This window comes from Monopterus albus, unplaced genomic scaffold, assembly GCF_001952655.1.
Source record: "Monopterus albus unplaced genomic scaffold, M_albus_1.0 scaffold295.1, whole genome shotgun sequence".
Classification (NCBI taxonomy): Eukaryota; Metazoa; Chordata; class Actinopteri; order Synbranchiformes; family Synbranchidae; genus Monopterus; species Monopterus albus.
Window position 1 is genome coordinate 317,459 of NW_018128175.1, and position 13,472 is coordinate 330,930.

The 13,472-nt window shown below is 41.0% G+C and overlaps 1 protein-coding gene across 1 annotated transcript in view; it reads right to left on the reverse strand.

The window, feature by feature from the left end:
* The window catches only part of b4galnt4a (beta-1,4-N-acetyl-galactosaminyl transferase 4a), a 138,466-nt gene that overhangs the window by 48,748 nt on the left and 76,246 nt on the right, over positions 1-13,472 (reverse strand). Inside the window, 4 exon segments of the mRNA XM_020623274.1 lie at positions 1,249-1,349; positions 2,226-2,316; positions 4,669-4,764; positions 12,707-12,805. Coding sequence (XP_020478930.1) covers positions 1,249-1,349; positions 2,226-2,316; positions 4,669-4,764; positions 12,707-12,805 — 387 coding nt within the window.

Consider the following 13,472-nt stretch of genomic DNA (forward strand, 5'->3'; position numbering starts at 1 on the left):
ACACACCTGGCCAATAAACAGATTCTGATTCTGAACATCACGTCACCACTTCCCTCCACTATGAAAAAATGAAACCAACAATGTCTCTGTAGACAAGGGAGGCACCAAGTCCTGTCAGTAAACCAGTGGCACCATGACTGATCTCTGGCCATAGCACTGCTCTCCTACCACTGCCTAGATGATATTTATCCGCTGCTAAATGTCACATCAATATTCGCAGTCAACTAATTAATCTCAACTCCTGTGGAACCTAGTGACATCTCCCATCCTGTTGGAATACTGATGGCCTCGTGGCTGGGCCTTTGCTCTAAATACATATTTGCAGGGTAGACTCATAAGTCGCAGTACAAACACTGTGCAACCTTGTGCATCTGTCCCTTCAGAAAAATTTTAGCAAGTTTCATGGAGAAAACTTTATTAATATAGGCAGAACAGCTTGACTTTTGCTTGACTACAGACGGAGGGTACAAGAATAGATGGAAAAGGAAAACAATTTTTTTCCAGGGTGTTGTACAGGAGGATTTAAGTCGCCTGTCTTCTGTTCTGTGTGTTGGAGGTGAGTGATAGCCCGAGTGTTAGCATGGTGACATGAGGTGAGCAGGCGATTACTAAAGATGAACAAGGTCAAATTGTTCAGTGTCCCTCCTGCTGCTGTAGGGTTGCGCTGCAGCAGAATAAAAGACTTATGTTGTTGACTCGTCAGGACCCAGTGCTCTTACTGCCTCACCGTGGATGTCAGATCATAGCACGATCAGGCTAATGGCTTTTTACCCTTACAATCCTTTTTATAGCTAAATTTCTAGAAGAAGAATATGTTCTCATATCCACTCTGTCACTGTCTGCACAACTGTTTATGGGAGGAAGAGAATCCATTAGATGCCTTTTAGAGCTATGAGTCACCCTCAGCCTGAATCTCATATCAGATAATAGATTCACTACGTTGTCTTATGATAAGGTGTTGTCTTCCCTGCATAGATTGTACTGTGGAAGTGTTTTCCCAGGGGTACATGTTTTTTTCTATTAAAGTTATGACACTGAGCAGTTCAGAATTATTTAGGCCTTAGCTAATTCAGTTTCTGCCTGTGGTAAAAGCTTGTTAAGTAATCTTTGTTAAAACCAGGAGCTGCATTTATAATGCTGTAGAATGTGTACTTAGTGAATTTGCCGAGAATCACAAAGCATTACAGTAAGTAAGCTGGGACCTTGTTGATTTGTAGTCGAACACCTCTCTCTGGTTCCAGTGCTCACCTGTCCTACATAGACCAGCAGTCTGGCATTGAGAGGACTCTCATCAGGACTCAGCCAGAACTCAGAGTTATCATCAGATGATACCGAGAACTGGAAATCACCTGGAGGAGAAAAGCATCAAAGTATGTGTTAGTGGAAATATAATCAGACAGGACATGACCTCATAAAATAAATTCTTAGGTGTTAAAATGCACTGAAAACCTGAAGCTCAGACAGCTTCGGGCAGTGGGCAGAGATGACACATCTGGCCACAGTGATATCAAAAGCATTACTACAACTGAATTTTAATTCATATGTAACACAACAACACATTTAGATACTAAATGTAAATGTTAGCTGGTTTAATCTTGGCATAATGTAATATGGCTGGCTTTGACTAAATCTAAACAATAAAGGAGCATCTGTATGCTCACTAATGGTCTGATGTAAGATGGGTTCATGTGACACTGAGTAGTTTAGAGCTTTTTATTGTCTGTAGTCTGCATTTCCTTGTGGCCGGCACAGGTTCTCTCACACTGAATCAGTCTATGACAGCATGTACAAGGTTGTGTTAGGCAGCATGAAGTGAAGGGCACTTGTTAATGCGCTTGTCAGTATCCTGAAAGTAATATGACCTTTGAGCAGTAGGCTGAAGAGAGCTATACAATCAGTGAAAGCTACATAAGAGACCAAAATGAACTGTAATCTAATTAGTAACTTCATATTCTGCAATTTGTGTAAGGGCACTTGGGTGATAAGGCTTTTCGGTTCCCATAGCAACTGGGCTCGAGGGTAGAGCTTCCAGGGTAGTGCATTGAGATTTAGCTGTGAGCTCTCTGGTATTCAGCCCTAATAAAAATGTGAATATCCACTATCTCAGCGGCTCTGAAGCCCTTGGATGAAGAGGGCTGTGGAAATTGTCTTCTCTTATTATTGGACATTTGCTCCATAGCGTTTAGCCTCAGAAGAGGTCCTCGCTGATAACATGAGCTATTTACCATCTCTGTAAGGGTGAAGGAAGCCAAATATTCTCAGGCCATAGTTCTTCCACTTGGGAGCCACTGCCAGCTTCTTCACTATGGTTCTGGTCTGCAATAAGACAGTAATAAATTGAAATCATGCCAGTTCTTGCATTAACAAATAGGAGAAAAAGCTTCAACAGACATTTTCATGGAACTGAACCCCATCCAACAATTGCAACCCCTCTCCTAAACAAATTGTCCAGTCATGACTTATCAAAAATAACTTGACACTGTAAACCAGTGAACCAGTGGATATCTACACACAGCTCTATCTGCTATAAGTGAGTCTGGCTCACCAGTTCACTACCAAAAGCTGTAGCACAGCGTTACCTCCAAGTCAATGGAGCACTGCATACTACAGTACTTGGTGGGGACTACAGTTTATGCTAAAAACAAGACAAAAACGCATCTACTGTGTAGTATTCACCTGCTGTGCAGAAGCTGATGCTGGATATTGTTATATCTGAGTGTACTCTAACATTAGTGGCTCTGTCGTGACCTTAATTTGATTTGCTGACATTTACAAGCAGCAACAGAGGCAAACTTGTTACTCCAGTATAGTGCTACTTTCCCCAAACACACTGGTTAAGCAAGTCCTGAACCTAAGTATTGTAATGTTAGAAGTGAGACATACAGACAAGCATCAATCTAACCTTTTGCTTGTCCAAGTTTGTAATCTAAGCAGCCAAACAAAGTACAATCTTACATTTCCCTCATCATATTTATACAGCTCTATACCACAGTATCAGAACAATGTCTTCTACACTGTCCATGATGTAGATGCTGACTGATATACTATAGCACCATATTTTAAGCATGATATCACGCAGCCAGTTAAAGTCTTTTAAAACTAAAGTATTTTACAAGATTCCAGTTATAAAACAAATCAGCTTGAAACATTAAAAAGTCAACCAGAGGTGGTATGTTCTACTAACTCATAAAAAGATTGTTAGTTAGCCAGCAACAGCTGATAAAAAGCCTGCTTCTGTCTGTCTGTGTTTGAAAACCAGAGAGGAAGACCTAGCCCACTAGACAACACTACCATTATCTCACTTATGGAGCATTAACACAATAAAAATGACTATACTACCCAAGATTAAGTATCTGTTCAATATGATTCCATCCACCCTCCACCAACGGTTCATAAACCTGGATTCCATAATAAGGCAATTTTACCTGAAAAATAAAAAGACAAGGATAAAATTAACATTTTTACAATATCACTGGCAGCCTGAGATGCTCCTAACGTTTACCACGATTACTAGAAAGCCAGTCAGTTAAAATTCAATCATCCCATGGTTAGACAAACAGCATGTGAACACCTATCAATCAAAAACCTAATGTACTATTCTTAAGTAAATCCACATCAAAACACAGCTGCTTGAAAGACCTGGTTGTTGCTAATATTCTGACAGCCTGGTGGAAAGCAAACCACATTCTAGACTTTACACTGGCTTTAAACTAGCTCACTAAATCCACTATGGCACAACCCTGACTTTTTAATCAATAAACTACCAATTAAAGGCACAAAATGGAAGGAAAAGGGGATCACACACCTGCACCACCTCCTCAAGGACAATACTATGCTATGTTTTAAACAAGTGAGGCACAATTTCAACCTCAACAAAGAAAATTACTACATTAAACTAAAAAAATCCAATCAAAGCCAGAATCAATATAACATACAACATCCTAAAAGAATCACCACTAATAGAAAGTATTAGCAAAGAGCAAACTGCCCTAAGCAACACTTCTACAATATTGTCTCAGCTTCACACTATTTCACTTCCAGCAGAAATAATGGACCTTACACACAAAGCTGCCAATCCATTATGTCAGTGTAACAAAATGTTAATATTCAATTGATACAGCTCAAGGTGATATATAGGACACACTTCACAGGTCACGAAATGCATCTACTGGGACTCAGCACCTCAGCCAATCACGTACAATGAACACGATGCCTTGGAGAGCTACTTAGCTACTTTATTCTGGTCTCCCCCACTGCTCTTTCAGTTCGGGGAACAGGTCACCACCACACTTTCACCTTTTTTGAGATGCAGTGTCCTTTTATCCCCATCACTATGTACAGTATTCACTGAGATATGTCAAACATTACCACAAGATAATAAACCCCTGCTTGTTGCCCTAAGGTAGCAGACAACAGGCCAAAAGGTCTCTCTGACATGAAGCAGCCTCTGTTATTAAAGACTAATTGTAACTGCCACCATTATCACTGTCAGCTGCATATGTGCCACACAAGAAGAGAGAGCCTGACGGATGTAGTGCAGCAACAGTAACTAAAGTGGGAGAGACTCAATTTGATGTATCTTTTTAATTTTAATAGATTGAACCCACCAAAACACAGAGTGCTGTATTAATAGACAGAAGGTTACTCAGCCTGCTCTGTAATACTTACATGAGGGTAGAGAGGGAAGTGCAGGTTCTTTCTCAGTTGGGCTATAGACGAGCCGCACCAGTCCTCAAACACATGCAGGTTGGCCTGGCCTTTATACTGTCAACACACAATCACACACAGATAGGAAAGAGGTTAGTGCACACAGTTACAACTGTATATTCTTCAGTACTTTAGCTAATGGGGTCTCTATGCTGACAGAAAGATTTCTCTCTCCACTGCATATATTTGCATTGGAATGTGTGTTATTTCTGACAACTCTCCATCATATAGGATAAATGAAATGTTATTAAAACATGAATGCAACGCAAAGTTTAAAATGTTCTCACTGTCCTGAATAAGACAATGTGACAGAGTTCCAGAGGATCAGGTGCAGTGTGAATTGAGAAGTAGTGTGTCAGAGCTCATCCCCTTCCCATAGTCTGACCTTTGTTGGAATTACACAGAGAAATCACAGGAACACAGCAAGGACAGATGGTGAAACCAGCCTCTCTCACACACACACACACACACACACACACACACACACACACACACACACACACAGACACACACACACACACGTGTCTGCTCATATAGAGAATAGATGACTCTCTGATGACCTGTGTATCAAATGTACGTTAAATGTTTTGGGTCACACGTGATGTAAAATCCTCTATAAAGCAGGGATTATACCTCACCATCATGCATCTTCCTTAACGTGATGGAGATTCAAAAGACTTTCAGAATTACACCTCAGGCACTAAGTGTTGCATGAGGACAAGCAGTAGAGGGTAGAGATGCACCTACATGTGCAGATGCATGGTTAAATATTTACACACAAGCTCACACTTGTAAAAACAGTTCAGCCTAGTGTCAAGCCCTGGGAGGTTGTTTCAATGATTTTTTGACCTGCTAAAATTAACTTTTGATATTGGATGAATGTACCCACTGTACAGTACTAACACACATTCACATACTGCACACACATATGCCATCCTTTAATGTGTGAGAGCAGTCACAGCAGGCTGCCACAGATATTTAGTACATCACACAGAACTTCAGCAGTAAGCTGGCCCTTTACAAATGACTATGGAACAGCACAGTGAGGGTTCCCGTTTGCATCAAAGCTAAAGCCAGCTCCACTACTTTAGGCCCATCTCATTTTGATTATCTGTGTGTAGAATAGCTGCTGGCTATACAGTCAACAAGTGTGAGCTGGCAAATCAATCAATCAATCAGGAGAGCGACCAGACAGTTGCAAATCCTGTTGTCCTTTCATCAGAGGAATGAGAGGAAAGGTTTTCATGGGGAACAGTCCCCTGCCTACAGTCCATGCCTACGTTTAAGGGAGTAAGACACTGACAGAGAGGGTCATGCTACTTCAGTACCACACAGGCATTCTAACAGATGGCCTGACTCGATTTGGTCCTTCTCATTTCTCTCCTGGCTCTGTACAGTAAACTAAGAGCCCTGCATGCTGACAGGAGCAAGGCAATTACAGCTCATGCATTAATCATTAGATATTTTTGTTGTGCAAACATGTCAGTCTAAACAGTGGGGCTCCTGATATTAGTTGTCAGATTTTTATGTACACATATTTGATTTCTTTCTTTTTTTTGTGTTATATACTCTCTTGTGGAATGACTAATGCAATTGAAAAACAGAAAGGGAAAGGGACGGGTGTGTGGGGTTGAAAGAATCATATCAGAGAAATATGGGAAGTCAGAAAGATGAATGACAATGATATTTTAAAAAGGAGTGGCAGAGAGAGAGAGGAGGGAGGCATAGTGAGGTTAGAGAGATTTAACAGATGGGACTAGTCCCTGTGTAAATACGCCTTATGTAAAGCTTTTAATAGATTTCCTGCGGGTTTTAAAAGCAAACCTTTTTCGGCCTGGCCCCCTCCTCACCCTTCCTCTTGTCAGAGAGCAGTAAGCGAACAGCTTTTAAAGTCTCTAATTATTCACACACACACACACACACACACACACACACACACATTGCTGTGTAGTCCTGGAGAGGCTTGTGTATAATTGGCTCTATTTTGTGGGTGACAGTGCTGCGAGAGGTCTGTCTGTGCTCAGGATATGGATGTGGAATGCGGCAAGAACGACTTCTATTTCCTTCACACTCTTCACTAACTTCAATTTATCCCTCTGTTATCTCTTTTCTTCCTTGACATTGCTAAACTCTTTTTCGTTTTTTTACTTTTTCCCTATGTGTGCTGCTTCTGTCTCCCTGCTCTCAAACCATTCAGTCCCACTATCCCTAATGCTGTCCTCTTTCTAACTAGCCTTTCCTCTGACCTCTCTATTTCTGCCTCTCCATCTCTGTCTGTGTGCTGCCAAATACTGTCAGTTTCTCCACCCTCTGTCTTTATTTTCACCGAGTTCAACTGTCAGTTCCCCCGTCTCTCTCTAGCTCATTTTTGTCTCCCTCCCGACTCCTTATTTTGGAACTGGGAATAAAGAGACCCTCACATTAACGGTTTGTATAAGGCTATGACTTGCAAGCTTGTAGGGGTTTTTTAGTGTGTGTGTGTTTACTTCATTGTGTTATGTAAGGGTGTGGCATCCTGTCTGGTCTGAAGGTTTGTTTGAACAGAGAACTTGGGTGAAGTACATCTGTGGTGCTGAGGCAGCAGTCATAGACACAGAGCAGCTATTTGCTGGACTAATCGCTGGCAAAGTTCTCTACTCTTCGCTCTGCTGCACTGCTGCTGAACTAGCAGCAACACACAGCTATTATTAGCAATGCTGAGCTTACTTATACTGAATAACCAATATATTCCATGGTTATTTCAACTCACCGGCACAAACATTTCTGTTTTTCATTTCACTGCAGTACAGCCATGTGTCTTACTGTAAATGCTGATGTAGACATCTAAACACGCTTGAATTACTAAACACTCACTCCACTGCTTCTGAGAATCTGATATCGCTCAAAAAAGAAGAGAACTGAATGCAGCTGCAGATAGTATGTAGAAATTTTTACATAATAATCATAACGAGATTTTTTTTCCCCGTCAGACGCTGACTCACATTCTTTACAGAAACACATTTCTGTAAATACCAAAAAGAGGATAAACAGCCTCATTTAAACAGAATAGGCTCCTGCACATTATAACAATTATATGATCATTTCCCAAACTGACAGATATAGTGCACCAGTCTATATCAAGAATAATTTTTATATCAGTGCCAATAACATATCTCAAAGAAATTACTGAGAATGACAATAAAATGTCTAATATAATGTGTCCCATAACCACTCCAATAACTCCTCAATAAATCCACAGTTTAACAGCTATTAGAATAAAATACTGTGCAAGATATAAGAAATCCTTGTTCTTAGTTCTTCTAGTTCCTGAGCAAGACACCAAAGCCTTGCCTTGTATGGTACCTTTGTCACCATCGGTATATGTATATAAAGTGCTATAAAGGCTATTATTATTATTATTATTATTATTAAAGTAAGGTGTATAGGAGATATCAGGTATTGTGAGCTCTGGGCAAAACGTTGCCATTGTATTTTTTATCTTGGCTATTTTTTAAATGCCTCACTTACAGTACTTTGGATTGACCTATTTTAGCAGGGTTTGGCCATTTAGTTAGTTTGCACCCTCTACATTTTCATCCTTTTGTTCATCTGTCTTTGTCATCTTTATCCACCTCTTCCTTAAGCTCATCACTCTCCAGAGCTTGTTCCAACAACTGCCCTATCGCTATCATGGTTTCAGAGCAGCAGAGCACCTATACAGCTCTGATTGCTATTAAATGAGACGGGCTGGAGAGGGAGATGGAGGAAGCAATTAATACCATCTGTCAAACATGAGGAATGAGGCAGAAAAAAGGAGAAAATGAAGGTGGAATAAAGGAACTGACAGGTGCATAGAAAAGAAGCTGAGTAAGAAAATAACTGACTGATAAAAAGGTTTACAACAAAACAGTGTGCAGTACAGGCTAAAAGCAGCTCTGCACAAACACACTGTTCCCATTTTGACCATCTACCTTAGACCACTCATTTCCTCCACATTTCGGCGAACTTGTCTTAACATATCACACTCTCCATTGCTCTACAGTAGCTCTTCTCTCTCACCCATCTGGTCACACTATCAACCGGTGCACAAATCAAACTTTCTCTTTTCTCTCCCTCTCTCTGTCCAGGAGGCCGTCTCCCTTTCACAAAATCTGGTGCAGCCTTCTGTGTTCCTGCTGGCAGCAAGGCACTGACAAATGGCCGCTCAGTGCACCCACTGAAGAGCAATCGCGGCAACTGACACTGTAAATTCCCTTTGGATATGAAAAGTGAGACATGATGTTCCTGGCAAAGGCACACTGGGGTATATACAATAGCACTCAGCTCGCTCCCCCATGCCATATAATGCAGGAGAGACGCCATTCAAGCTCATTCTTGATACATCACAACACTGTGATGTGGTTTTACTGAGTTGCAATATATAAATGTGAGTGTTGAATGAACAACCAGGCAATGCTACATGTGAGTTATTCCCCCTGCTGCTACAGTACACATGCTGCCATTTTGTGAAATATATATGAATTTATACAGAAGATTTAGATTTCTCCCTGCCTATCTTATCTTTCTCTGCCTATTAGTAATTCAGGGGGAAAAGTGGGATACGTAGGTAGGTGCAGCAAAGAAAAGTGGGTTTTCAATGATACAGAGGGTTGAAAGAAGACATTATATGGGAAGAGATAATGAGAACGCATTTCATAGGAGACAACAGCAAAAATGGAAGACAGGGTTCATATGATCTAGATTCCAGCCTCATCAACTACTGTAATGAGGATTTGTATAATCTGCCATCTGTCTACAATTACATATATTCAGTCATGCCAGAAACATAACATGAGGGGGGTGGGTATGGCTGCAGACTATACGTCGAACTGAGGAACATTAGACAAGGCATCAAGCAAGATTTTTTTTTTTTATCTCCTGTAACAAGCTGTCAATCACTCATCCGACTGTAATGAGAGGCCAGGAAGAGAAATCACATATGTGCCTCCTGTTGTCATTTTAATGAACAGTGAGGGGAGATGAATATCAGGCTTCTTCTTCTTCTTCTTCTTCTTCTTCTTCATCTTTCTCCCAGTCTAGTCACTCTCAAATGCTATTGTGGAAAGGTGGGAGGGTTGGAGAGAAGAAGATCTAATCCCCCCACCAGTTGTCACTGCCTATGTTTTTGTGAGAGGAATCGTGTGCTGTGACAACTGCTCCTACCTGCATGTCATGTGTCTGGACTTCTCTCTTGAGTGGTAAATAACAGGCTGTCCAAACAAGCAATACCCACACACACACACCCACACACACACACACATCGTTCATCTTCACGTCCCTAGCTTTGTTTTTACAATAGCCAGAAGACCTTACATTTAAAGCAGTCAACTAAGAGACGGTCATTCTCGATCTATCCTTGCTCCACTTTCTTAATATCTGATGACAATACATCTAGGATGATGGCTTGATCCTTCTTACCATCACTTTCATTCTGCTTCTGACTAAATAAAATTGTTCATTATGCTCAAATTCTCTGTGGATTCATGTCAGCCTTGCTGCAAATGAAAGACTGTCTCTTCATACTTGGCTGCTGCTTGACTCTTAAAAAGTGGGCCAGCTCTCCCTTTGATCTCTATCCTATGTTAGTGTCCTTGACACGCTGGTGTCCTTGAGAGGTAGAGAATGTCAGCTGTACAGCCACGGTACATGTCTATGCTAATCCACAGTCACCTCTGGATTAGTTCACTGACCAGGGGATCAGTACTGGGTGAAAAAAACCTGCTGGAAGCAACACAGGCCAAAATCATGGCACTTCATTCCAAAAATATTGCCCTTTCTCTAAACGAAGTCACCATTCTTTCCTTTTTTATTGTCGTCAACAATTGAGTTTTTGTGCGTGCAGTTTGTACAAATGCTTTTGGATCTCCGCGTTACCTGTGCCAGTCTATGACAGCTGGCATATGGCAGCACACTACCTCCACCATCCTGAGCCTATACCCCTGACAGTGCCAGCACAGTGGCCCCTCAGACCTTGGCTATGCACCAGGAAAACAAGTTAGTACTGGTAATGAGGACAGATAGGTAGTGAGGAAAGCAGAAGACCCGCTGTGATCCATGGTTTCTGACAGACTTGGCTCAGGCTTGACGTAGCACAAGTCTGAGATTAAACAGTCAGAGATGTCTGAGGATGTAAGTTTATAGAGTTGTGTGGAAATGATTGAAAAAAATCACAGAAATGCTTTATCAGCGGGTTGGAAATGAATCAAATGATTGAAATGAGTCAAATGAGCTTTGATGCTAGTCATGCAAAATGTAGTTGGTGTGGATGTTGGAAAACATTTCCCTTTTGAGGGTGCTTCGCTTTTCTAACCCAAACCATAAATAAAAAATTATGTTTGGTCACTGAAGATTTGTTAATGCTCATCTAATTTATATTTCACTTGTATTTTGTGGCATTCATGTGGACGGCAAAGTAAGAATTTCATTTTACAGGGAAACACGTTTCCTAACTGTGCATATGACAAATAAACACTTTGACCTTTAACCTTTGAAATCATGCATGTCTCTGAGCACAAAAGCATCAACAGTTTTCACACAATGGTAAAACACAAAACACAGAAAAAAAACTGGTTGTTCATAATAAAGCATGTCGCTGTGATCAGCCCATGAAATCCATTTACATTTGTGCAATTAGTTTACATGGTCCAGACTCAGATAGCTTGTCTGGCTGTGGTTTTGGCTTGGCTGTTTCATAGCAGTGTGACTGCTCATTTTCTAAGGAGCATTATTTTAAATTATGCCAGAAGCATCATTTATTTGCAGGCCCCTCAATATTCAGGCAATGATGTTTGTAGAGCATGTTACCTTAAAAACCAAAATAACAATATCCATCATGTCCAGCAATTTAAATGTCATTGCTTCTGGTGCTAAAACAAAGTAAGACAACAGAAGAATGTGGGGTCATGATGGTATAGTAGCCTAATATATGACTTGATGGATGGTTTTGTGTTTGTCTGTAGCCTACTGTGTTGCTGAGAAACCGCATGCAGGCAGTGGTAGGCTAACTCAAGACTGCTCACCCAGGACTGTCAGCTGAAATAAAAGAGCAGCCACTGTAACCTTACTGTGTTCAGCACCACAGTGGTGTTGCCTTGTGCAGAGGATTACATGCATAATGCTTTGCAGAAGCAGCAATAAGGCTGAGTACAAGGCCGTGAATGATAGAATTCCTGTAAAAAGAAAGAGCACCTTTGCAGTCTAACTGGTCGGCTTGAAAATAACTTGTGCAACAGTAATTTCCTATTATTCTCATTCTCTTATATTTTCTACACTTTGTTCACAACTACACACTGTGGTGTTCAGCAGAGGGAGTTAAACTTTACCTCAGGAAGAGAAACATTAATAAATCATATTTTACAGATTAGGGTTACACACACATGCCTACACACACAACTCTTTAATTAGAACTCTGCTGAACAAGTTACAAATCTACCGCCACTTCCCTTATCACAAACCCACAGCTTAATCGCCCCGTCTGCTGCTCCCATTGTTGCATAGGGCGTGTTAAAAACATCAGTAAGTGATCTGAAAAATTTGGATGAATCACATCAACTTGTAATTTTCAGGTCACAGGTGCCTTTAAATATAACCCACTAATGATTTGGGATGAAGTATTATCATCCTCACACAAAATAATTTATCACCATACCCGTAAGGCACATTTGATAACAGTATCAAAGAATGACAGCTTCAATTATATTTAACCAAAAGCAAACACTCAATTGCTAAACTAGAGATGAGGTGCCATGAACACAATTATTTCCACAAAGGTTAACTTCTGATGAAGGTTTGGTGCATGAGTGCTATATGTGTGACTGATGAATCACATGAATAGCAAAGCAACTGAGGGACCTCAACATAACAACATAATGATCCAATGTCCACCTAAACGCTGGAGGAACGGGTTAAAAAGAAGATGATTAAGGGGGAGTTCAAGTTTGAGAAAAGGAAGAAATCTTAAGGGGAAAAAAAAATCTATCACCTCTGGTTTCCATGGCAATTTCTTGTGCCGCTGGCTGAGGAACTTCCGGATGCGAGTATGGTCTCTGCCATCAGCCCCTCCTGTGAAAGGCTCATCATCCTTGAAGAAAATACAGCAAAAACAAATACACAGTTATTCCTCCTTAACTACAGTACAAGGAAAAAAACAAATGAAAAGACAAATGATTGGTGGTTTTAAATTTCAGTGACTAAAGGCTGAAGTCATCCTTCCATCTATACATGCAGGAACAAATCCATCCATCCACCACTGAGGCAACATGACTCCTCTCCATAAGATACATAATTGATATATGAGATTAACCACAATCTTTTCTAGTATGTGGAAGCACTAAGCAGCATACTGTGCATCACAACTGAGAATACCATGCACACAAATGCATATCATAACAGGGCAGGCCAAGGAAACACAGAGTTATTTCTTCAGAAGGCTTCTATTAAAACCCTGTAGCCATTCACCCCTAATCCAGCGTTTGACTCACCAAAGCTGTAATCTTGAACAAACGTAACCATCCAGACATGATCTCCTCTCCAGGGAGCCTAAACTCTCCTCCTGATCTAAGGTTTAGCCCAGTGCACTGGCCAGAGCACTGCAGGGCTCTTTTTCTGTGGCCTGCTAAGAGGCACGTTACCGTTAATGCTGTGGTGTGTCATACAGGACAGAACAGAGAGGAGCGCAAGCTCTCGGCCAGCAGCAAGGACATAAAAAGCCGACTGGGCTCTTAGAGGAAGTACAAAGTCGTGGAGCT